The 27,061-nt window shown below is 37.5% G+C and overlaps 2 protein-coding genes across 16 annotated transcripts in view; both read right to left on the bottom strand.

Moving 5' to 3' along the window:
• FREM1 (FRAS1 related extracellular matrix 1) overlaps positions 1–27,061 on the bottom strand; it is a 271,959-nt gene that overhangs the window by 189,958 nt on the left and 54,940 nt on the right. The window contains exon 6 of one of the 15 annotated variants that reach the window (XM_054519849.2): positions 191–275. The exons of the other annotated variants lie outside the window; for them this stretch is intronic. The gene's annotated coding sequence lies outside the window, so the exon portion shown is untranslated. The remainder of the gene's footprint in view (positions 1–190; positions 276–27,061) is intronic. 15 annotated transcript variants of the gene reach the window in all.
• LOC100455058 (L-lactate dehydrogenase A chain-like) lies at positions 3,398–4,539 on the bottom strand. The gene has a single exon (XM_009244439.4). The coding sequence runs from the start codon at positions 4,450–4,452 to the stop codon at positions 3,505–3,507; it is 948 nt and encodes a 315-aa protein (XP_009242714.4). The 5' UTR covers positions 4,453–4,539; the 3' UTR covers positions 3,398–3,504.

Genomic DNA, 27,061 nt, shown 5'->3' with positions numbered 1-27,061 from the left:
GGCCAAAAGGTATATAAAAAATGCTTGATGTAACTAATCTTCAGGGAAATGCAAATCAAAACCACAATGAGACATTATATCACACTATTAAGATGGATATTACTTTATTAGTCAGGGTTCTCTAGAGGGACAGAACTAATAGGATAGGTGTATATAAAAAGGGAAGGGGTTATTAAGGAGTATTACTCACGTGATCACAAGGTCCCACAATAGGTCCTCTGCAAGCTGAGGAACAAGGAAGCCAGTCAGAGTTCCAAAGCTGAAGAACCTGGAGTCTGATGTACAAAGGCAGAAAGCATCCAGCATGGGACAAAGATATAGGCTGTGAGGCTAAACCAGTCTCATCTCTCCACATTCTTCTACCTGCTTTTATTCTGGTCATTCTGGCAGCTAATTAGACAGTGCCCACCCAGATTAAGGATGGGTCTGCCTTTCCCAGCCCACTGAGTCAAATGTTAATCTCCTTTGGCAACACCCTCATAGACACACTCAGGATCAATACTTTATATCCTTCAATCCAATCAAGTTGACACTAAGTATTAACAATCACAATTATAAAAAATAAAAGCAAAAGATAAATGTTGATGAAGATGTGGAGAAATTGGAACCCTTGTACCCTCTTGCTGAGAAGGTAAAACGATGCAGTCACTATAAAAAAAAGTGTGGTGGTTCCTCTAAAATGAAAAATAGAACTATCATATGATTTAGCCACCCCGCTTTTGAATGTATATCCAAAGGAATGGAAATCAGGATCTTGAAGAGATATCTGCACTCCAATGTTCACTGCGGCACTATTCAGAGTAGCCAAGATATGGAAACAACCTAAGTGTCTATCAACAGATAAATGGGTAAAGAAAATGTGGTGCCTACACACAATGGGATATTATTCAGCCTTTGAAAAGAAGAAAATCTTGCCATATGAGACAAGATGGATGAATCTGGAGGAAATTATGCTAAGTGAAATAAGCTAGCCATGGAAGGACAAATACTGCATGATTCCACTTATATGTGGTATATAAAATAGTTAAACTCATAGAAACTGAGAGTAGAAGGGTAGCTGCCAGGGACTTGGAGGCAGGAGGAACAAGGCGCTGTTCAATGGGTACAATGCTTCAGTTATGCAAGATTAATAAGTTCTAGAGATTTGCTGTACAACATTGTGCCTATAGGTAACAAGGGCATATTGTATTTAGAAATTTGTTAAGATAGATCTCATGTTAAGTATTCTCACAGCAAAACAAAATGAAACAAAGCAAAAAACAAAGAGGCACAAGGAAATTTTTGGAGGTGGTCGATTTATCTATTACCTTATCTATTATGTGCATATGTTCAAAATCATCAAATTGTATATGTTAAAAGTGTGCAATTTTTATATATTAATTATACCTCAATAAAACTATTTTTTAAAAGATGGACAGAATAATATGTAATTTTTAAAAACAAAAAACCAACACAATTGTTTATTTGTACATCTGTGGTAAAAATAAAAGCATAGATGAAAAAGATACATACCAATTTCAATTCACCAATTACCTCAAGGGCTCCCAGGCTGCTAGCAGGCTATTGTTTTATTTCAGACAAGAGGCAGGCTTTAAAGGAATGGTCTGCATGAAGGCTTTGGAAGAAGATGCCCCTGACTGGAGAGACACTGAAGGGACAGGCTTCCTAACACACACATGCACACACCATGCAAGCATGTAGCTATTAACAACAAAGGAATCCTTCTCCCAGCACTTTGTTTTATTTCTGGAGCTAATGGTCCAGTTGGATCTGAAAGGATGAGGGATTCAGGTCCCCTAACTTTACAAGGGCTTATACTCAAATCACGTGCTTCAGTGAATCTATTTGCACAAACATTTCCCATCCTCCATATTCAAGGCTATTGTGTGTAGATATGGAAACTTCAGGGTAAAAATTCTACTAATTATATTATCATTTCCACATTCGTCCACTAAATTCAGACAGGAAATCAGAATAAACTGACAGCTTCCATTCCACTCTGCCTTCACAACTGAAAATCAAACAGGTAATACATTTTTTTCATTAATAATTAACTTGAACACAGCTTCAAATGCTAGCATTAACTAGACATAAGAATTTTGCACATGCATTAAAAACATGAAAAAATCATCAGTAATCCTTTTTATCTCAACCTTTTACAGAAAAGGGGAAGACGCACCAAAGGCAACATAAAGAACTTTAGTTTCAGATGTTTTCCATTTTAACAATCTGTGTGTGGCTTGAGAGTGATTTAATAATTTCAAAGCTTAGCACCAGAAGCACTTTTATTTTTCCAAACATAACTCAAGGAGTTGGGAGTCTTTGCTTACTGACCTTAATTTTTTAAAATGTGACTCTAGAAAAATGTCCTAACTCCAGCTTTCTCAAAAGACATTTTGCATGATGAAAAATAAAAATAAAATCAGTTTTCGCACAAAAACATCATGGCAGCTTAGACTAAGTTAGAACACAATGAAATTAACAAAATAAAACCACAGGCAAAGATGCTTTCCACATATTAGGAGTAAATTTCACAATTCTACTAACGAAATCACAGACTTGTTTGGAAATCTGAAGCCAAAGCCACACACTGGTTGTGCCTCACAGAAACATGCTGATCCCTTCAACGAGGGTTACTGAACCTTAGTGTAGGCCAAGTGCTGAGTAGGACCTAGTGCCTGCTCTCAAAAACTTTACAGTCTAGTTGGAGAAGGTAGGACCTAGTGCCTGCTCTCAAAAACTTTACAGTCTAGTTGGAGAAGTAAGATAAGAATGCATAGAAATATTATACATTGAGATATGATTGAGGGCAGCAAATAATTATTGAACATATACACTCTCATGTACATTTTTATTTACATGCATTATTAACTCATTTTTTTTCACTGTCCAAGGTTTATTGGGGGTTTTAGTTGGTATAACACTTCGATAGTTAGTTGCATTGTTTACATGTAGATCTTTTTATGTTATATGGTAATGTACACTGCTGATATATATAGTTCACAAAATAAGATCCTTTGAAACAATTATGCACAAGACATACGATATTGGATTTATACACTGGATCCCAGGATATGACTGACTGGGAAAAAATGTTGGACTAGGCATGTTCAGTGAAGGAGCCAGGAAGTTATATAACACACGGTAAACATCCACCTGGCTCAAGGGGCAAATGCAGCATGTACAGCCTTGGCAGTGGTGCGTCAGAGGTGGCAGAACTATTTCACACTAACCAGTTTAGGACTACACAAGATTAATACCATCCAGCATCAGGATATAGCTGTGGATTTTACAAATCATTCCTATTTCTAACTTCAGGAGTTGATGTTTTTCCCAGTCCATCTTAAAATACTACTGCTTTAATCACAGATGAGATAAAAAGGACAACATGCACAACCTCCAACTAGAATCCTGTTGTAGCCTAGACAGTGAAATGATACGACATCAGAAGACTTTAAAATTGCAGCTCTTTTTGGATCCCCCAAAGTGTATCTGCACTCTTCTTCAAACAGGCTCTTCCTCAGGAGTCAGAGTCACCTTCACAAGGTCTGAGATTCCATTCTGTCCCAAAATGCAAGGAACCCTAAGGAAGACATCATCCTTTATTCCATAGAGACCCTTAATCATGGTGAAAACTGGGTGCACCTGCCTAAGATTCTTCATTATACTCTCTGCCAAATCTGCTACAGAGAGTCCAATGGCCCAGGATGTGTAGCCTTTGAGTTTGATCACCTCATAAGCATTCTCAACCACTTGTTTGTGAACCTCTTTCCACTGTTCCTTATCTTTATCAGTCTCTAAATCTGGGTGCGGAGTCTTCAGGGAGACACCAGCAACATTCATTCTACTCCATACAGGCACACTGGAATCTCCATGTTCCCCAAGGACCCACCCATGACAGCTTAATGGGTGAACTCCCAGTCTTTCCCCCATCAGGTAATGGAATCGGGCTGAATCCAGATTGCAACCACTTCCAATAACACAGTTTTTGCGAAAACCACATATCTTCCAAGCCACATAGGTCAAGATATCCACTGGATTTGAAACAATAAGCAACTTGCAGTTCAGGCTGTATTTTACAACATTAAGAATGATGAATTTAAAGATGTTCACGTTACGCTGGACCAAATTAAGACAGCTTTCTCCCTCTTGCTGACATGTCCCAGCCGTGATAATGACCAGTTTGGAGTTTACAGGTATATTATAGTCTTTGCCAGAGACAATCTTTGGTGCTCTAAGGAAAAGGCTGCCATGTTGGAGATCCATCATCTCTCCCTTCAATTTGTCTTTGATGGCATCAACAAGATCAAGTTCATCTGCCAAGTCCTTCATTAAGATACTGATGGCACAGGCCATGCCAACAGCACCAACCCCAACAACTGTAATCTTATTCTGGGGGGTCTGTTCTTCCTTTAGAAGATTATGAATCAGCTGATCCTTGAGAGTTGCCATATTGGACTTGGAACCAAAAGGAATCGGGAATGCACATCGGGCGGTCGTCGGGGCACGTGGCAATGAGATCCAGAATCCGCGGCAGTGGCTACAGCACTCCCATTATTAACTCATTTAACCCTGACAACAACCCTACTACCTTGAGTGGATCTAGGGACTTAAATAATAGCATCAGTTCTTTCTCTCTATCAGCAAGCTCTGTCTCCACATTACTTTGCATATTAACCTTATTTGCTCCTAGTGCAATACAGGCTTTTTCATGGGAAAGAAGAATAGTAGCAATGTAGGCCTGCATACCTATGACTTGTGAACCAAAAAGAAGAGAGTCATCGTCCATAATAGTTTTAGCAAAAAAAAAAAAAAAAAAAAAAAGACAGAACAACTGGGGAAGGAGTGGGGGCTTTGGATGTGGACACATCAGAATCACATGGAGTGGGAAAAGATTTTAGAAATGGTAGCAGGGAAGAGGGATAGGAAAGCTGGTCAGGCACCATAACATATGTCTAGTTCAATCTTTGAGGCAAGAGGGAGCTACTAAAGGGTTTTGAGTAGGGGAGAGACATAGCACTAATCACTCAGACAGTGAGAGAACCTTACCCCCAGCCCAGAATCTACAGCTCACCAGAGCTTTGCTATTCTCATCTAATGCATGATCTTCATTAATCTTCAAAATGAACATTTGAAGAAAGTACTCTTTCCCCCACTTTAAAGGTGAAGAAATTAAATGGTATCTTGAGAGATTTGTAAATGTCAAGTGTCTAATGTATGATAACCATTACGAGTAGTTCTCTAAAGATTTGTGAATGAATAGGTTGAATACTAATATCCATTACATTCCGGGCCTTATGTTAAGTACTGATTAGGATGGAGAAAGTGATATACATTATGTGGCCCTCATTCCCAAAGAACCTGCAGTGCTGTTGAGGAGATAAGATTTATACACTAACACCTGCCACACAAAATAGAGAATAATACCAGGTAATAAATACAAATTGTACCAAGAGATTTGTTGGTCAAGTAGGGTCTCTCTGAGGAGATGACACTTTATCAAAACCCTGGATAAAGTGAAGATTCTGGGGATAAGGAAAGCCCAGGCAGTTAGCTGCTAAAAGGAGACTTAGAGATTTTCCAATTTAAATTATGGATTTTGAATATTTTTTAAGCATTGAAATCATTTTGTAAATAAACAGTTTGATAGTATCCTAACACATAAAACAGAAATAAGTAGATCTCTTTGTTTGGAAAGTAGGGGTGGAGGACCAAGTGTCCCCAGCTCTTGGATTTTTGCATTCTGCAATTCAGGGCACCTCCTAGAATCTCCAAGATCCCAAGTAACACTGTCTGGGGGAAAAAAGTGTTTAAATATGAAATCCTTATTTGACAGATGGGTAAACCAAGACCAAGAGACTAAGTCACTTGCCTTAGAAATCACAGCTACTTAGTAGTGGTTCTGAGTATAGAACTCGTATCTCCTCCCTCAGAAAATAAGACTCTCTACCACACTCCATTCCTTCATTCCGTAAGTATCTATTAACCTCCAACAATGCTTCAGGCACCAGCTTCATCACTGAAGAAAATGCAATGAGAAAAAAAACAACAACATGCCACTGGCCTTATGCTGTGTTCATTTCCTATATTAAAAAATAATCACAAAACTAAATACTTAATTATGAATTGTGGTAAGTCCAACAAATAAATGTGCCCTAAAGCATCATAATATGCCCTTCATAAGACTAGGAACAGAGAAGAGATTTATCACATGGGCTATAGGAAGGTTTTGCCTTAAGAATTTACATTCTTAGTAATATGCCTCCCCCACGTGACATATGTTGACTCTTTGTATTTTAATAAAGACTTTTCATGATTGAATTCATGCTCACACATCTGCTTTGTCCATCAGACTGAAAAGACTTTAACTTAAATCTAGCCATCAAGTCAGGTGCATTGATTTGAATAAATGCTGTGTACTGAAACACCTTTCTTTTCCTGCAGTATTTACCCAGCATCTAACTATTGACATTTTTCTCTACTTAACATATATGGAGATGACCCTTCTCTCCTCCTTTCCTTAGGGAGTACACACTTTGCAGTTGGAAGGAAAATTACATTCTTTAGTCAGATTGAAAATCAATGACATCGCTGGTCACAATCCCCAGGGAGTTTCTCAAGAAGAAAAGACAGTCTTAAGAATTCCACAAGAAGAAATTGGAACATCGTGCATTATTAGTGGGATTATAAAATGGTGATACTTCTGTGGAAAATAGTATGGAAATTCTTCAAAAAATTAAAAATAGAACTATCATATAATCCAGCCATCCCACTTCTGGGTACATAGCCAAAAGAATTAAAAGCAGTCTTGAAGTGATATTTTAACACCCACACTCATCAGAACATTCGTCACAATAGCCAAGACATGGAAGCAACGTAAACATCCATAGATGGACAAATGGATTAACAAATGTGATTTATTCATGCAGTGGAATATTATTCACCCTTTAGAAGAAAGGGAAGTCTTACCTATGCTACAATGTGGGAGAACCTTGAGGATATTATGCTAAATGAAATAAGTCAGTCACAAAAAGACAAATACTGTTTGATTCCATTTACATGAAGTGTCTAGAAGTAGTCAAATTTATAGAAACTGAAAGTAGAATGGTGGTTACCGGGGCTGGTGGGAGGGAGAGAGGGGTGTTGTTTAATGGGTATGGAATTTCAGTTTTTGCAAGATGAAAAAGTTCTGGAGATCTATTTCACAACAGTATAAATATACTTAACAAGCCTGAAATCACTTAGGATCTGGCATTATTTGAAGAATGACAAGCTGTGCAATGAACTTTATCATTGTTTCTTTAAAAACATGTCTTGACTTACAAGTACAGTTATGATAGGTTCCCAACTTACAGTCAACTCACTCAACCAAATATGTTTGAGGTAGGGGTTGGGAGTAGGATTAAAAACGCTTTTTTCTAAAAGTTTCTTTGTTCAGAGTTTCAAATTATCTCTCATTACTTCTAGATCTCAAAGATGGGGTCTCAGTCTGTCACCCAGGCTGGAGTACAGTGGCACGATCTCAGCTCACTGCAACCTCCACCTCCCGTGTTCAAGCCTCAGCCTGCCTCAGCCTCCTGAGTAGCTGGGACTACAGGTACGCACTGCCACACCCAGCTAATTTTTGTATTTTTCAGTAGAGATGGGGTTTCACCATATTGGCCGGGCTGGTCTTCAACTACTGACCTTGTGATCTGCCCGCCTTGACCTCCCAAAGTGCTGGGATTACAGGCGTGAGCCACTGCACTGGGCCTAATTAAATATTTTTTTAAATAGATGACACTTCCCCATGTCTAGGAATCTTTTGGAGGTCTTCTCTGGAATTATATCAAAAATACTTCTCAAACTTTTTGTTCATAAAGTGGACTAGGCTCTAAACAGAAAGTAAAAGAAAAGTATAAGGCAGCTTCTCTAGAGTCTACAGACCCTTTCTCTAATTTTTTAGCTATAAGCAGTTGACCTTACATATTTTATTTCACCTTTTAACTTCACGACTAAGTTTTCCAGTATGAAATGGGGGTGAAAAAAGAATATAAAATTTCAGAAAGCCATACCAGCACTTCAGACACAAATTATATACACTAAACCTTGTTCACAAGAGGCTGCAAATATTTAGTTAAGCCTTTCTTTAATTTCTGCACTGTATACTTCTGTGTTTTGCACAGCCCATTTAGTATACTATGCTTTTAATGTTATCTATTTTTTAGCCCAATAATTCATAGGAATTATATAAACTATATAACTTCAATTGTATGACACTCCTCACTGCATCTTGCCCTGGTAAGCATGTAAGAAATGGCATTGATGATGGTGCAATTTGGGTTCATGCTCTAAACAATGTCACAGAAGTATCTGAGCTCTCTTTGCTGGCATCAGTAAAAATGTAGTTAGGAAATAAACTCTGGAAGCCACACTAGACAACCACTGAAGACACACTGGAGATGGCTAAGCAGAAGCACAGGTGCCATTGAAAAGACATGGTCTAAGTGGACTGATCACTTTGGGCTGCTTTTCTTTGCTTTTATTCTATAGCATTAAGTCAATGCATTCATTCATCTAACATTTATTAAACACTAAGCATATGTTAGCCACTACTTTGGTGCTGGAAGTAAAACAATGAATATAATGTATACAATGAACTATTAAAAGCCTGGGATTTTACCCTACTTGCAAGCTAACAAATTAGCTTGCCACATTTTCTTGAATGCTGGCAGAAGACACAAAACTTGTGAGTTTGAGACAAAGAATAGTTTATCACGCATAGCAATAGTAACAGTAACAGTGTATTAACATTTGCACCACTTACCTAAAATTCAACCACAGGACAATGTAAAGAAGGTCATATAATACCTGCATCTGCAGTAGTATGCATTATAAGATACCATGGGAGGATCAAGGATGGGCTAAGAGGAACATTAGAGAAGGCTTCTCAGAGGACATAAATGCCAGGGCTGATGCTAAAAGGAGGAATAGGAAGGAGCAGATATAGAAAAACAGATGAGTCATTTTAACCAGCAGTCTTTCTAAGACCACGGGCATGGGTATGTGAGTAGTTTGCTACAAGTAGAAAAATCATAAGTTGGGATTCACTGAAGCTTAAAGCAGAAGGCCAAGGGTAAAGGAAGATGAAGTGAGATAGGCAAGCAAGACCTAAAGTTTGGAGAGCCTTTGATATCTTGCCAAGGAGCTTAGTCTTTGCCCTGTTGGCATTGGAGAGCCACTGGACGTCATAAGCAAATAGGTTTGCATTGGATAGATAATGCTAAACAGAAAGGCATCCATGTCTTTGGCATATTGCTGTGATTTTGATATGATATAGCAAGTCCCCAGCAATCTCCAGCAACCTCTGATAACACACAGCAAACGATGTGTGTGGTTGCCATCAACCATCCTTGTGCATTCTTTGATAATTCAGTAGGGCTGTTTGCACTTCTGAGTCCTGACAAGTGTGCTCTCACTCTCACATTCACCCTATGTCTCCAACAGTGTACCAGAGCTGTGTTTTTTGCAGCATACTTACCAACCCCCACTGTCTTCAGAGTAGTTTTATCTTGTTCCCTGGGGTTTTAACAGTTACTGATAAAGATATCTAATTCAGCATTTTTCTATAATCTAATTTCCTCCTCTGACAAATGCTGTCACTGAAAAATGATGGAGAATTTCCTGACACCTTCTGTTTTCCTTACTGTGGCCCCTCTAGAGCATTTTGGCAAGTGTTATTGATGGGGCCCCTGAATACTGGGAAGAGTGCTGATACCACAGTTTCTAATCATGGATAGAAACTAAGGGCTGGGGGTAGGGGGTCTTTTTAATCATCTATTTCTGAGAAATGGGAATGTAAGTCTTTTTAGAATTCTTCGACTTAGATCCAGTGGGTCCTTTAATTAGACATCACCAGAAGTTGTTTGGACATAAAATATACCCTAGATACTTTGTCATCACTAAATGTTATGAAATGGCACCTAGATCTGTCACAACTCTAACTATGAGGGATCAAAAAGGCCTGACTTGATCTCAGAAACTTGAGCCTCCCAAAATTTCAAGACCAAAATTTATTCTGCAGGGCACTCCTTCCATGACACATTGAACCAGCATCCTTTTAGCAAAGTAAATGCTCAGTACTATAGCCAATGGAGTAGGAATTTATTACCTATCTTGTCCATGCTTTTCCATTGATCTGTTATTTTGCTCAACTCATGCCACCATATCTTGGAACCAAGCAGGTATTTGTCAAGGATTTTTGTCTTCTTAAGTAGAGAATCCTCTAGAAGTTGGCTTTTCACTATCATCAGTAGAAATACTGAGCATATTGTAACCCTGGGTTCTTAGGGTGGCCCTTAGGATTTTAAAACCATAAACTACATCATCCAATAGACAGCAGCACATCATCTGTAACCTCTGAAGTGATGATCAAATGTTATTAGATCAGTACATGAAGAAAGGAATATGAGTGATCTAACCTACTCCAACATGGCTGATCTCAAATGAGTATTAATTACTCCAATTATTGCAAATTGCATATGTAATGCAGTATTTGGTAGCCTTTTTCAATTTCCAAAGCTATTTCATAAACATTAATTTGTTTGATTATTATAAAACACTATGATTTTGGCATGACTGTGCTCATCTCACACACAGAAGAATCAAAGACTTGTAGCTGCATTTTTGCAGCAAGAGGCTGCCTCTAAGGCTTGTTTTCATAGAATATATTCACAGAGTTTCAACGAATATTAGTGATGAACTGGCCATGGCTGAACTGGCCATTGGTCTTCTCTTTACAGAAGAGAAATTCAAAACCCAGAAATGTGCCCAAGTTCCCAGAGGTAAGGGTAGGATTAAATATAAGCTCAGGTCCTTTTTTTCCAAGCCAGCATTCCATGTTATGTGGCTTGTGTCTTTGCAATGTATTTCATAATTTCTAATTTCCCTGTGGTAGGGAGAAGCCTACCAATCTTAGCATTTTCATCTGAAGTGATGTCAAGTCTTCAGGGTGCCAGGGTGTCCCTTATGCTCTAATCTGATGGATCATGGGACAGCTGAACAACATTGCACAGCCCAGATCTGACAAGGCCCTGTTATTGACTCTCAGGTGCAAGCCTATCTTCAGCATAAAATGTCATTTGTTCACAAATGAAGAACCTGCAAGAAAGTTAATATTTTGAATTCAGATCAGTTCCATATAATACATCTGTAAAAGAACAATGGAGTAGCTTGGTCATGCATGGAATCATGGGTAGCAGTAGTGGTATAGAGTCAGAGGCTCTGGGATTGAAGGAAGCCTTGGCATTTACAAGTTGTGTGACCTTGGAGAAGTGGCCTCATCTTTCAGAACCTCAGTTACTTGTGGATAAAATGAGGGTTTTTCTTTTAGACATCTCCAGGAGTTGACATAAATTTTAAATGGAATAATATGTTCAACCATAAATGTTAATTATCGAAGTTAGTTAATCATATTATTTATGTAGAAAATAGGACACTTTTGAAAATTTGAGCATAGCAAAATTCTTTCCACATTGCAGATTCAAAATGTCCTCTAGAAATAATACCAATTCTGGGGATTTTAAAAAAACATATTTTGAGGTATAATATGTATAAAGTGCATAAAACACATTAATTTTAAGGGTAGAGCTTGATGAATTTACACATTCATTTACACTCATGTAACCAACCTCCAGATCAAGATATAGGACATTTTCTGCACCCCAAAAGCTTTCCTCATTTCCATGTCCAGTCAATACTCTCTGCCAGCACTCAGAGTTGAGCACTATTCCAGCCTCACTCCTGGTTCTCAGGCCTCTAGACTCAAACTGGAACTTATACTATCATCTCCTCTGTTTCTTAGGACTTCAGATTTGGACTGGACCCATACCACTGGTTCTCGTGGGCTTCCAGCTTGCAGACTGGACTCCTCAGTTTCCATAATTGCATGGGCCAAACCCTCATGATAAATCTTTTTCTATATATCTATATGTCATCTATTGATTCTGTAGATGAGTTTTGTTTTTCTTCAACTTTGTATACATGGAATAATATAGTTTGTATTGTCATTTGTCTGTGTAATTTATCCACGTCTTTCACATACGAATAGTTTCTTCATTATGACTGCATATTATTGCATGCATATTAAGCAAATTATTTATCCATTCTCTGTTAGTGGACATTTGGATTGTTTCTAGTTTGGGGCCATTATGAATAAAGTTGCTATGGACATTCTTGTGTATATCTTTAGGTGGACCTGTGTACTAATTTCTCTTTAGGTGGACCTGTGTACTAATTTATCTTCCGTATATTTTCAGGTCTGAAATTGCTATATCATAAACTGTTGTATGTTTTAGCCACAGCATTTTGAAACAGTTTTAAGTAATAGCATTAACTTCCAAGCCCAGTCAACCCTAGCCTGACTAAATCTGTGGATTTATTAGAGTCAATAAGCCAATAAATATTGGTTTAACAACTGCTATGTGTCAGGAATTGTGATTGTTAATTTTATGTGTCAACTTGACTGGGCTAAGGAATGCCCAAATAGCTGGTAAAACATTATTTCCAGGTTTCTGAGGGTATTTCTGGAAGGCATTATCATTTGAATTGGTAAAAAGAGTAAAGAAGATCACTTTCACTAATGCAGGCAGGAATTATCCAATCCATTGAAGACCTCAATAAAGCAAAAAGACAGAGGATGGGCAAATTTGCTCTCTGCTTGAGCTGGAACATTTATCTTCTCTGGCCTTCAGACACTGGCACTCCTGGTTCTCAGGCCTTTGGACTCAGACTGGGACTTACACTATCAGCTCCTCTGGTTCTCGGGCCTTCGGGTTTGAACTGGACCCACACCATTGGTTTTTGTGGGCCTCCAGCTTACAAGTGGCACATCATGAGACTTCTCGGCCTCCATAACTGCATGAGGTGATCCCTCATGATAAATCTTTTTCTATATATGTATATATTGCCTATTGATTCTGTTTCTCTGGAGAGCCCTGACTAAATACAGGACTACAACAGTGAGCAAGGCAGGTGTGAGCTTCTCTTCATGAGGCTTACCATCTAATTAGAGGAGGACATCTAACTAGAAATGGGAACATGATGAGGTTCATGAGGGGAAGTGAAAGTCACTACAGGAGCATATAATAAGCATTCTAAAGTGCTCTTAGGTTGAGCGCATTTCCCTATTTTTACTAAAAGTTGAGTTTTCCAACCAAATGGACAAGAATGAGTTGTGATCAAAGCACTTTGGGCTCCTTTTGCAGTTTTTCCATTAAGCTGTTGTGTGACTTGAGGCAAAACCCCTACCTTCCCGAGTCTCATCTGCAGTACGAATATCATCTTATATGTGCTTCAGAGCAAACTGCTCCTCTTAAGTTGTTCGAAGAAATGAGTTTGTAAAGTAGTCACTGGTTATGCAAACTAGACAGTAGAAGTCAGACAAGGAGTCCTGAAGCTTTTCTGACTACAAAAAGATATTTAATCCCCTTATATTCAACTGAAGTAACAGAAAACTTGGCTTCTCTACAAACAATGTGTATCTTTAGCTATAAGAATAATTGTTGGGCTAGGCACAGCAGCTCACGCACGTAATCCCAGAACTTTGGGAGGCCAAGGTGGGTAGATCACCTGAGGTCAGGGGTCCAAGGCCAGCTTGGCCAACATGGTGAAACCCTGTCTCTACTAAAAATAAAAAAATTAGCCAAGTGTGGTGGTGCACACCTGTAATCTCAGCAACTTGGGAGGCTGAGGCAGGAGAATCACTTGAATCCGAGAGGCAGAGGTTGCAGTGAGCTGAGAGCACGCCATTGCACTCTAGCCTGGGCAAAAAGAGCAAAACTCTGTCTCAATAAATAAATAAATAAATAAATAAATATTTTTAAAAGAATAATTGTTAAAATCACAGGAGATTACTGTTAACTCGTCATGTCTTTAAATGACAGCCTAGTAAAATCTGTATGATTACTAAATCAGATTCAGGTATCATTCTTCAAGGAAGTACCCTCATCACAACATAAAATGCAATATGTGTTTTTATTTTTTATTTTATTTCTTTGAGACAGATTCTCACTCTGTCGCCAGGCTAGAATACAATGGCCTGATCTTGGCTCACTGTAGCCTCCCTCCCCCAGGCTCAAGCGATCCTCCCACCTCACCCTCTGGAGTAGCTGGAACTGGGTGCACATTATCACCTCATCTGGCTAAGTTTTGTATTTTTTGTAGAGACACAGTTTTGCCGAGTTGCTCAGGCTGGTCTCAAACTTCTGGGATCAAGCGATCTGCCTGCCTCAGCCTCCCAAAGTGCTGGAATTACAGGTGTGAGCCACCATGCCCAGCCTCAATGTGTGTTTTTAGTATCTTCTAAGCCAGCAATCCTCAAAGTAGTCAGGGATGACTGGTCTCTGAGACCATTTCAGGGGATGCATGAGGTCAAATTATTTTTATAATAATACCAAGATATTCTTTTCCTTGTTTGCTTACATTCTCTCATAAGTATAGAATGCAATTTTCCAGAGGCTACATGACATGTAACATCACAAGAGACTGAATGCAGAAGCAGATGTGAAGATCCAGCTGTTTTCCATTAAGTCAGACACTAAAGAGACTTGCAAATAGATAAAACAACACCACTTTTTCACCAATTTTTTACTTTCAAAGATATAGTTATTTTTTATCAAAATAATAATGTTTACATGTAATAAAGGTATTGTTTCTTTTAAATAAATATTTGTTTTAATTTCTAACACAGTAAATATACAGATATAACTCGCATACATAAAAGCTCTTTGGGGTCTTCAATAATTTTTTAGAGGGAAAAGTAAACCTGAGAATAAAAAGTTTGAGAACTACTAAGTAAATGTCTTGCAAATGGTCTCAATCTCCTTATGTAACAAGCTCCTGGATTAGCAGTTTCTATCTCCTTATGTAACAAGATCGTCAATCAGCCTGGCTTTAGTCATGATTGTAGTAGCCAAGACTGAATCAAAGAAAATAGGGCTTACGGAAACTAAGAAACAATGAAGGGCTTATATATTCCATCAAAGAATATTGGGAAGATATTTATTCTGTCTCCACAAATTGTGTCATGCTTCATTCTTCATAACTGTATATTTACATTCATGATTTTATTTAATGCTCAGAACTTAGGTAGACAGAAAAGGTGTTAGTCCAGCTACTCGGGAGGCTGAGGCAGGAGAATCGCTTGAACCCCGGAGGCGGAGGCTGCAGTGAGCCAGATTGCACCACTGCACTCCAGCCTGGGTGACACAGTAAGACTTCATCTCAAGAAAAAAAAAAAGAAAAGAAAAAAAGAAAAGGTGTTAGTCTCCTGATTTTACAGCTGAGGAAATTGACCTAGAGGAGCTCAGTGAATTGAGCCGTGGCCACAAAGCTAACAGGCTGGACTGGGATTGGAATGTAGGTATCTGTGATGCCCTATCTAGTGCTCTTTCCATGTAGCAGAACGTAAGAATTTTATGTAAATATTCTCCAAGTTAACTTTGAATCTCAGTATTTTATAACTCCATAATTCTTAATCAATGTTATCCTCCTGGTATTGTTCTCTTCAAAAAACGTCAACATCATTTTTTTTCTCTAAAACTTACTCTCACCAAACCTGAAAGAGCTTAAGAGAAGCTAATTTTCTGGAAGCATCTTTATACTTGAAGGGTAGAAAAGCATCCATCTTGTCTTTACATTGACTAAAAGTAAGCATAGTCTAATAGGAACTAGAAGCAAATATATCTTCTGAGAAAGAACTAAGAGTTAATACATGTTCCATAAAAAGGCTGGAGACTGTCTTTAGCAGACTGATAGCAGTTAAGTACCTTAAGAGAACCAAGTGAGTTTGGTTTTTGTTTTTTGGTTTTTTGGTTTTTCTTTTTGAGACGGAGTCTTGCTCTGTTGCCCAGGCTGGAGTGCAGTGGCACGATCTCGGCTCACTGCAAGCTCTGCCTCCCGGGTTGATGCCACTCTCCTGCCTCAGCCTCCCGAGTAGCTGGGACTAGAGGCGCCCACCACCACGCCCGGCTAATTTTTGTATTTTTAATAGAGATGGGGTTTCACCATGTTAGCCAGGATGGTCTCGATTTCCTGACCTCGTGATCTGCCCGCCTCGGCCTCCCAAAGTGCTGGGATTACAGGCGTGAGCCACCATGCCTGGCCGAGAACCAAGTGAGTTTTTAAATAAAAAAAAAAAAAAAGACAGCTTTTTGCAATACTTTCCTAAAACCAGGTGTTGAATAGTTGTCTCATGATTTATTGATAATTTTCTGTTCTCTCTAAAGCTCTGCACAACTTGATGGATTTTCCTCCACAATTTGATTTATTTCTTAAACCTATTATTAAGTAGTGTCTGACACTTCCATTTCTGCTTGAGATTAATGGCATGCCAAATTCTAATTTATAGAATCAACTAAAATGTCATATAAAATGCAAAACCTGAATTGTTTACTGAGTAAGGTGGTCTGGTTTTAAGGAGACAAAGATCATAGCTTCAATTTGGGAGTGGCTAAAGAGATTCAAATCACAAAGACAAACTCTGTTACAGCTACATTCACAAGAATACCAATAATTTGAAGTAACTGAGCCAGATACTTAGAGCCAGGAGTACCTTTAAGCATGGTTGTTAGGTAGGCTTCAAAAATTTCTAAATATAAAAGCATGTTAATACTTATTAATGAATAATCAATGACTTTCAAAATATGTCAATGCCTTCTACTAAGAAGGAGCTTTTTTGAATTCTCCAAATAAAGCTTAAACAAATGAAGTATAAACTTCCAACTTTTAACTAGGTGTGGTGGCTCACGCCTATAATCTAAGCATTTTGAGAGGCTGAGGCAGATGGATCACCTGAGGTTGGGAGTTCAAGTATCCATTAGAACCAATATGGACATGCCATGTGAAACCCCATCTCTACTAAAAATACAAAAAAAAAAAAAAAAAAATTAGCCGGGTGTGGTGGTGTGTGCCTGTAATCCCAGCTCTTTGGGAGGCTGAGGCAGGAGAATCTCTTGAATCTGGGAGGTGGATGTTGCAGTGAGCTGAGATCGTGCCACTGCACTCCAGCCCGGACAACAGAGCAAGACTCTGTCTCAAAATAAATAAATAAATAAATATATACATACATACATACACAAACAAACTTCCAACTTTTACATTTGAAAAAATCATATGGTATTAGTTATTTTGTTATTAGTAGTAAAACTGTGGAATTAGGGAGAAGGAGCTGGGCTTGAGAGCTGGAATGGAGAGTGAAGAAATAGTTTTTCTTTTGAAACTACCTCCTTAAATTTGACTAGAGAATTCTAAACCATCCCCCCATGACTGAAATGAAAGATCACAAATCTGCCAACTTTTGGTGTTGGAACTGTTTTTATAACAGAAGGATGGAAGGCTATACTTGCCAAAACAAGAGAGTGAGGGGGGAGAAATCCTTCCATTCTAAATGAAGATCCTTTAGAGTACCCGGGAATGGCAAATCAACATTAAGTTGTATTTTCTCCTAAGCAAGTCGGCGCATTTCAGCAGCAATTTAGCTTTAGCAAAAACAATAATAAATTCCCTTTATAAAAAGGTCAGCTACATAGTCACAGGTTGGGCCGTATGGCCATCAGAGAATTCGAAAAGAAAGCAAGCTTTGAAAATGTGGCCTGCTGTGCTTTTGTACACTCCCAGACTACTGCCACAATAAAGCATTCCTGGACAGTTGCAGAGTTAGGGAGGCAATTTCCCCAGAATAGCTGATAAAATGCCCCATCTATTTTCATAAACTGCTGCAAACAAAGGCCCTTCACCTGAGTATTTTCAGGATCACTGAGTTTACCTCTACATTTAAAAAAAAAAAGTGATCATCAATGTAAATTAATGGCCCCCATTACACAAATTGAAACTTGGGAATTTATTTCTGTTGTTTTTTTTTTAACTTGGGAATTTAGAAAAAAGGCAACATCCAAGAGGGTTCAGAATTTCTTTTTCTTTAAACCAAGCTCTATTTCCATGTCTATGCATCCATGCAATGGCACATTGCCTTTCTACTCCATATTAGAAATTTATAGCATATGTTTTCAAATTATTTACTAGCATACATAAATATTAATTAAATGGATGATTTCTTTTAAGATTATGCTTAATTGCAATGTAACATAAATCTTGGCCAAGTAAATATCTTGAGACATTTATGGCAGATTCTGCCCCCTAGGCAAAGGTTTCTTGAGCTCTGTTTTGTGGGAGTGTAGCATCTGCTTACTATCAAGAGGCAAGCGAATGCATTTTATGGTGACTGTTTCCTGGAGAAATAAACAGGGGGAAAAAAACCTTAATTTTTCAACATCCATTGTTTTAAACCTTAAAAAACTTTAAATTTAGCAGCACTTTTACAACTAATGATCTGGTTTTATAGTAAGAACCTAGAGCTGGGGGAACTCTATTTCCTTTAGAGCCACTTGAAAGTAGACAATTGCTCTGTTAAGTGGTCTCTTGGCAGTAGGATATGTTAGATATCTTTTCAGTCAAGCCAAAACTGATTTAAAGAATCTTGAAATGGCCACATCTCTTTAAACATGTCTGATTCATAGGTTATCTAAATGCTGTTTTATGGTATTTTATATGCTAAAAACCTGTTGATTTTGTTACTTCTAGAATCAAACCAAGTAAATGTTCTCCTCTCTAAAAAAAATCTTAGTTCAGAATCTAACTAGCAGGGGGCTGTTCTTTGGTGGTCTCCTGGGCAAATGTAGGAATGTAATCAAGCATTTATGATCCGGTCATCTGGCAAACAGACCTTTGGTTCAGTTCATTACTAAGCTACAGTCACTGGAGTCAAGGATTCTAATCCTAGGACAACTTTTAACCTCCCACAGAATTTGCTTTCTGTGGGTTACACTTTGGCAATACTTTTCTCTTGACTTACATTAAGGGACACTGTGTATATATGTAGAACACCCACTGTTTCACTTATTGTTAGGATTGTAGCTTTAAAAATATTGTTAATTACATCAGGAATTTTTAAAACTAATATTTATAAGACATACAGTATGCTACCACTTTGTATGCTTCACTTCATTTAAAACTTTAAAACTCCCAACAATACTGTGAGGAAAGCACTTTTATTATCATTTTGCCCATAGAAAATACAGGCTTAGGAGCTGTAAATGAAAAGAACTAAGAATAGAAGTCAGGTCTATCTAATGCCAAAAAAACAGCTATCCAGCATATGAGATCCTCATGGAAAAGCTATCTGAGGTCTAGTCACTCAAGGAGGCTTCTAATTTTCCAGGGTGCAGCATGCTTTTCTTTGTGGACAATGAAGAGCATGCAATCTGTATCGTATTCAGTTCTCTATTACTTTGGCCACAACTAAGCTCTTCTTTTTTTTTTCTTTTTTTAATAGAGAATAGTACAAAGTAGAAAGTTTTTAAAACTAACAAAATTCTATCATCCAGAAATCCCTGAAAATCAGCTCTTTCTGAAGATTAAAATAACTGATGATATGCAATGTTGGTGAGAGAAATATAAGACAGTCACATTTATATCCTGCTAGTGCAAGAGAAAAGAGGGGAAATCTTTCTGGAAAGCCATTTGGCAGCTAACTAAAGAGTTTTAAATGTCTGGTCCTTTGGCTTAGCAATATCACTTAAAGGACACTGTCCTACATCATTAGGAAAAGGAAAAAAAATTTATAACTTTTAAGTTATTTTATGAACATATAAGTAATTTTATATATAATACTTTGATCATCAGGTATTATTTACTCCTAAAAGAATAGAATTAGAAACAACAAACACCTAAAATTAGAAAATTTTTTAAATTGTGATATATACAAAAAATAAACTACCACACCTCTTTAAAATTCAAATTACTAGGCCAGGTATGATGGCTCACACCTATAATCCCCGCACTTTGGGAAGTTGAGGTGGGAGGATTGCTTGAGGCCAAGAGTCTGAAAAATCATATGACTTATGGTATAATTTAAGTGAAAAAGGCAAGCCATAATATGATATTATGTAATTAAAAAAATAAGTTACTTCAATAGGTAATATAGTAATATTACATTAATATTAGTATAGGCAGGGTGCAGTGGCTCACCCCTGTAGTCCCAGCACTTTGGGAGGCCGAGGCAAGTGGGTCATTTGAGGCTAGGAGTTTGAGACCAGCCTGAGCAACATGGTGAAACCCCATCACAACTAAAAATACAAAAATTAGCCAGGTATGGTGGCACACGCCTGTAATCCCAGCCACTCAGGAGGCTAGATTCTCTTGAACCTAGGAGGCAGAGGTTGCAGAAAGCTGAGATCTCCCCACTGCACTCTAGCTAGGATGACAGAGAGAGACTCTGTCTCAAAATATATATATATAAAATACATAAATATATATTTATGTATTATATATGTATTATACATATATGTATTTAATATGAATGTATTGATGCTATTATTGATATAATATATTGATTGAATATTAATATAATATTGATATCAAGTATTTTGATGTATAGTTGATATTAATATAATTATACGTATATAAATTAACATATTGATTAAATATTAATATGTTGATATTATATTCATATTATTATTAATAGCTAAAAACCTGAGTTATTTCCTCTATTCCAGGCTCTGTTTTAATCCCTTCTTACGGATTCTTTTATTTAGTCTTTGTAACAACACTGTAAAATAAACACTCAGTTTTTAAAAATAACTCTAAAAACTATTTTGAAATAACTTCTCACTTATAGAAAACTTGTAAGAATACTATAAAGAACTGTTCTACACTGTTCACTTGGATTTACCAATTAACAATTTGCCATATTTGCTTTATCTTTCTTTCTGTTTCTCCGTCTGTCTTTCTCTTTCTAGATACACACACACTTTCTGAACAAGTTGGGCAAGTTGTGTATATCTTGCTCTTTTATCCCTAAATACTTCACTGTATGTTTCCTCAGAAAAAGGGCATTTTGTTATACAATCACAGTATAATAATTAATATCAGGAGATTTTACACTTACACAATAATACTTTCATGCTGTATTGTCTCAATAATGTCCATCATAGCAAATTTTTTTGAGATCCAGGATTTAATCTTGGATCACTCATTGCATTCAGATGTTGTATCTCTTTAGTCTCTTTCAATCTGAAACAGTTCCTCAGCTTCTGTTTTTAATGACAGTAAACTTTTGTAAATGCTTGGGCCATGCATTTTGTAGATTTCCCCTAAATTTGTATTTGTCTTCATTTTTATGGTGTTTACAAATTAGTGATCTTCTAACTCCATCATTCCTGAATTTCTCCTGTAAGAAAGAGATTTCTTTTTTCTTTTATTTATTTACTTATTGTCACTATGGACTCACAATTCTTATTTTATTGAGTTATAATCCTGTATTGTTGTTATTTATTTTCTTTTCTATAAGTCCTGTGATGGTTAATTTTATGTGTCAACTTAATTGGACCACAGGATGCCCAGATATTTGTTCAAATATGATTATGAATGTCTCTGTGAGGATGTTTTTGGATGAGATCAACATTCAAATTAGTAGGCTGAGTAAAGCAAATTGCCGTTTTAATGTGGGTGGGCCTCATTCAATTAGCTAAGGCCTGAATAGAATAAAAAAAGTTAGCTCTCCTTCACGAAAGAGAGCATTCTCTCTGCCTGGTGGCCTTCGAGCTGGGAGGTCGATTTTTCCTGCCTTCAGACTAACTGAGATATTGTTTCTCCCCAGGTCTTGAATCTGCTGGCCTTTGGACTGAAACAACACCGTTGATTCTCCTGGTTCTCAACCCCTCAGGCTCAGATGGAAACTATACCATCAGCTCTTCCAGGTCTCCAGCTTGCCACGTAGATCTTGAGACTTGCCAAGACCTTCATTACTGTATGAGCCGTTTTTTCATAACACGTCTTTTTTTTAATTGATCCATTCATCCTATTGGTTCTGTTTCTCTGAAGAACCCTAATACAAACTCCCATTGTTTTTTAAGTACATCTTTACTTTTTAGCCAAGAATATGTTCCAGGCTTATCTTGGTTTTTCTCTTCCCTGGCCCTGGAATCAGTCATGAATTCTAGCACCACTATCTATTTTTAATGGGGCATGATATTTGTAAACAAAAGTGCATTGTTTGTTATTGTTGTTTGCTTCTAAGTCTTTTCAGCAGGCAGTTAGGAAATGTGTGTGTGTCTATAGATACATATAGATGTATCTGTATACACCTATAATACTGTTAATGAGCATATATACACCTATAAGTAGACAAGCATATATACACATATGTGTGTATATAGATATACAGATATTCCTACTAATACCTCTAATTACAATCCAACACCAAACACTACAGTATTCCTCACAGCCTTCCTGTTTTTTATTTGTATCCCTGTTCTCAAACTATGAAAATCTGCTTGCCAGCATAATCAATATAATTACTCATTTGCTCAGTCCTACCATACACAGAAAGTAATTTCAGAATAGCTAACCCATACATTGTGGAAATCAAACCTAATAGATATAGTTCAGCTTTGTCTTTTGGTGGACAATAGCCAAAGTTCTATGAGTTTGTTCTTTTTCACTGTTCAGTATGGTCATGTTATTCATTTAAAGGTTAGGTTGATCTACTTCTGTTTGTATTCCATTTTAGGGTTTTTCCCCTACATCCTTGTTGATCTAATTTTTTTCAGAGTGAAAAACATGAGCATGAAGCCAAAAGTCAAAACTTCACTTTTACCTTGTTCCTATCCATCTCCTGCAGATAATCAATCTCATTAGTTTCCGATTCATCCTTCCTGAGATGTATATTATCACTTTCGTTTCTTACAGGAAATATAGCATACTCTACGTACTCCTATGCCTTTTGCTTTTTTCACAGTAAATTATTTCATCTTTGTTTATGGAGATTTTTTAAGAATCTCCCTCTGTCACCAGGCTGGAATGTAGTGGCTTAATCATGTTTCACTCCATCTTTGGCCTCCTGGACTCAGGTAATTCTCCTACCTCAGCCTCCTGAGTAGCTGGGACTACAGGTGCATGCCACCATACCCAGTAAATTTTTAAATTTTTTGTAGAGAAATGGTCTTGCCATGTTGCCGAGGCTGGTCTCGAACTCCTGAGCACAAGTGATCTACCTGCCTCGACCTCCCAAAGTGCTGGGATTATAGGCACGAGCCACTGCACCCAGCCTGGAGATATTTTTGCAGTTTTTCATGATGTGGATGTTCCATACCTTATTCAATAAAAATGTCCTATATTTGGGGATTTAGGTCATTTCTAATACTTTAAGATTATAAATAATACTACATTGAATAACCTTGTGCATATATATTTTTATATTGTTGAGATCTATCTTCAGAGTAAATTCCTTGAAGTGGGATTATTGTACCAAAATGTAAACACACTGTGGTCTGATTAGGCATTGCCACATTCCACTCCATACGGATGTACCATTTTGTGCTTTCACCAGCAATATGTGGACATGCCTGTTTTTTTCCTGCCCCCCTGAAAAAGTATATTGTCAAGCTTTTTAATTTTTTGCCATTAGTTTGCACTTTTCTCATGAGTAACATTAAACATTTTGTATATGATTAAAATTAAGCATTTTGTACGTGTTTAATGGCCATTTCAATCTTTTTTGGTGAGTTACCCCTCATGTCTTTTATTTTATAACAAATCTCTAGTAGAAAAATATTTTTCTCATAGAAAAACATTTGCCAATTTTTCTATTAGGTTTTTGCTATCATCCCTCTTGAACATATGAAGCAACTGGCTCAAAGAAGAGTAACCCAGGGCCATTCATGTAGGAATTGCTGGAGCTGAAACTGGATATTACTATATAAAGAGAAAATTGTACAACATAATTTTTGTTGTTCTTTGGACTTTTCTATGTGACTCCCAAAATTTCCTGCCAGATTATTCAGATATTACTTTGATAATTAAGAGGAAAAATGAAGTAAATTTTTTTAAATGAAAGAAATAGAAGAAAACCCAGCTGTTCCTTAAGTCACAACAGCTTTCCACAGTCTGCCGGGAGAATCTGCACCTGGAAGGTGGGAGCAGCCAAGCATGCAGGCTGCCACCTGCCAAAGGCTAGAAGAGTTTACCCTATTTGTGCTTATTTTAAATGAAAAAGTAAAAACAAAGGGAGAAGTAAGTAGAAAATATTGATAAGGTGACATTTGAGATGAATGATGCTTCATACTGAACCCAAGCTGCAAGTGGGGAAGAGAGACACACCCTCTAAAATCCATGACTTGAGATTCTCAAGAGAAATAAGAGGGAGGGAAAGGAGAGAGCTCACCAGTAAGATATAAATCTCAGAGGCTGTCTGGGAGTCTCAGGAGTGGCTGGAGTGAGGTTTTCAGCATAGAGAGGAATGAAGAAGTTATGCAACAAATCTGCTACTTTGGAAAATTGAAAAACGGCAAAGTCTGGGGAGATGAGGCATAAATCATTCGTCTGCTAAGCAGTGGATTTCAGTCCCGACGGTAATTAACATCACCAGAGGAACATTTAAAGCAAACAGATGTTTGGGCCCCATACTTAGAAATTAAATCAGAATCTCAGGGGTGGGATGCTAAGATCCTGTTGAGAACCGCAGGTCTAGCAAATGTACAAGAGGCACAGAACTTCATGGATGTTTTCAGAGTATCTTTCAAGGATAAGAGAAAGAGATCAGCTCTGGATTTTAACTCAACAAATCTACCTATCAGTACAGATAAAGAAATTATGTCACCATTGTCCCCATCATTATCATCATCATCCTCATCATCATAGCTCCCATTTAATAAACATCTGATTTTGCCCCAGATTCTATGGTAGGTACTTTATACTCTTTACATATTTTAATCTTCACAGCAACTCTTCAGGATAGTTTTGGTTTATTTAAGAGTTGATGAAATGAAGGCTTAGAGAGATTTAAAAATTTATCCAAGTCAATTATTGGCATTTTTTTATCCCATTCAGTACTGTGATCATACAACATTGGTTCATATTTATCAACTTTACCAACTATACTTTCTTTAAAATAAAGCAATTTCACTCCTGGATAATACAACCAAGAGAATTGTGTATTAGGCTATTTTTGGTTTGCCATTTAAAAAAAACCTGAGACTGGGTAATTTATACAGAAAATAGGTTTATTTGGCTCATGGTTCTGCAGGCTGTACACAAAGCACAGTGCCAGCATCTGTTTCTGGTGAGGGCCTCAGGAAGCTTCCAATCATGGAAGATGGTGAAAGGGGAGCAGGTGTCTCACATGGCTAGAGCAGGCGTCTCACATGGCTAGAGCAGGAACAAGATGAAAGGAGGTGCCACATACTTTTAAACAATCAAATCTCATAAGAACTCACTCACTATCACAAGGACAGCACCAAGCTATTTGTGAGGTACCTGCCCTCATCACCCAAACACCTCCCACCAGGCCCCACTTTCAACATTGGGGATTACATTCAACATGCGATTTGGAGAGGACAAACATTCAAACTATATCAGAGTGCATATATCTGCAAAAAAAGACTTATGCAAAATAGTCATAGCAACTCTATTCATAATAGCCACAACATAGAAACAAAACAAATGTGCATTAGCAGAAGAAAGAATAAACAAATTGGTATAACCATATACAACAAACCTCTAAACTTATATATAAAACAACATGGATGAGTTTCTTTTTTTTTTTTTATTTTCTTTCTTTTTGAGATGGTGTCTTGCTCTGTCACTCAGGCTGGAGTGCAATGGTGCGGATCTCGGGTCACTGCAACTTCCGCTTCCCAGGTTCCAGCAATTCTCCTGCCTCAGCCTCCCAGGCAGCGGGGACTACAGGTGCGCATCACAACCCGCTAATTTTTGTATTTTTAGTAGATACGGGGTTTCATCATGTTGGCTAGGCTGGTCTTGAACTCCTGGCCTCAGGTGATCCACCCGCCTCGGCCTCCCAAACTGCTGGGATTACAGGCGTGAGCCACCATGCTTGGCCCAACATGAGTGAATTTCAAAAACAATTTTATCGAACAAAAGACGTTAGATACAAAATAGTACACATTAAGTGATTCCATTTATAAATTTTTTAAATACAAAATTAAGTCATAGTGCTAGAAATCAGAATAATGGCTCAAATTAGGGGAGGGGGATGTAGATGGTCATATTGGTATATAGGAACATAAAAACTTATTGACTCATACATTTAAGATCTGTGCATTTTACTATATGTAAATGAGGCCTCAATCAAGTTCTATAATTTAAAAATAAGTGACTGGGTAAGGTGGCTCATGCCTACTGTAATCCCAACAGTTTGGGAGGCCAAGGCAGGAAGATAATTTGAGCCAAGGAGTTTGAGACCAGCCTGGGCAACATAGTGAAACCCCATCTCTACAAAAAATAAGAAAAAATTAGTCAGGTATGGTGACATGTGCTTGTAATCCCAGTTACACAAGAGTCTAAGGTGGGAGCATCACTTGAGCCCAAGATTTCAAGGCTGGAGTGGGCTATGATTGCACTACTACACTCCAGCCTAAGTGACAGAGTGAGACTCTGTCTCAAAAGATGATAGATAGATAGATAGATAGATAGATAGATAGATAGATAGATAGATAGACAGATACAAACAAATACATAGAAGCTTACCCAAGACCACAAAACTAGTGTCTGAGCCAAGAACAGAATTGAGGTTTATCTGAGAAAAACTTATGATCTATAAATAGGGCCACTTCCTTCTAAGTGTGTATTATCTGCTCCCATCCAAGTATCAATTACTCAACAGAACTGAAAACAGCACAAATGCCTAACCTTATGACAATGATTAAGTAAATTATGATATGCCCCCCCACCCACATAATGAAATATAATTCGGCCACTAAGTGATGATTATGAAGGTTTAAAGCAATACAACTAAAGGCTTATGATACAATGTATTTGAAATAAAGCAGAATACTACATTGTTCCTATATAAATTATTATAGCAATGTAAGCATTAGGAATGCAAATACATAAGGACTAGATGGGAGCATTAAAACTCAAAATCTGTTATAATTGAGGGATTATGGATGACTTTCTACATTTGATTTTCATTATCATTACAATATTGTCTTCACAATGAAGTAGG

Source organism: Pongo abelii, chromosome 13 (genome assembly GCF_028885655.2).
Source record: "Pongo abelii isolate AG06213 chromosome 13, NHGRI_mPonAbe1-v2.0_pri, whole genome shotgun sequence".
In the NCBI taxonomy this organism is placed as follows: Eukaryota; Metazoa; Chordata; class Mammalia; order Primates; family Hominidae; genus Pongo; species Pongo abelii.
Note: the sequence above shows the minus strand (reverse complement) of the source record. Positions and strands in the feature narration are given on the sequence as shown.

Bases quoted from the DNA above. Each gene is read 5' to 3' on its own strand.
- LOC100455058 (XM_009244439.4), bottom strand. From the start codon at position 4,452: ATGGCAACTCTCAAGGATCAGCTGATTCATAATCTTCTAAAGGAAGAA.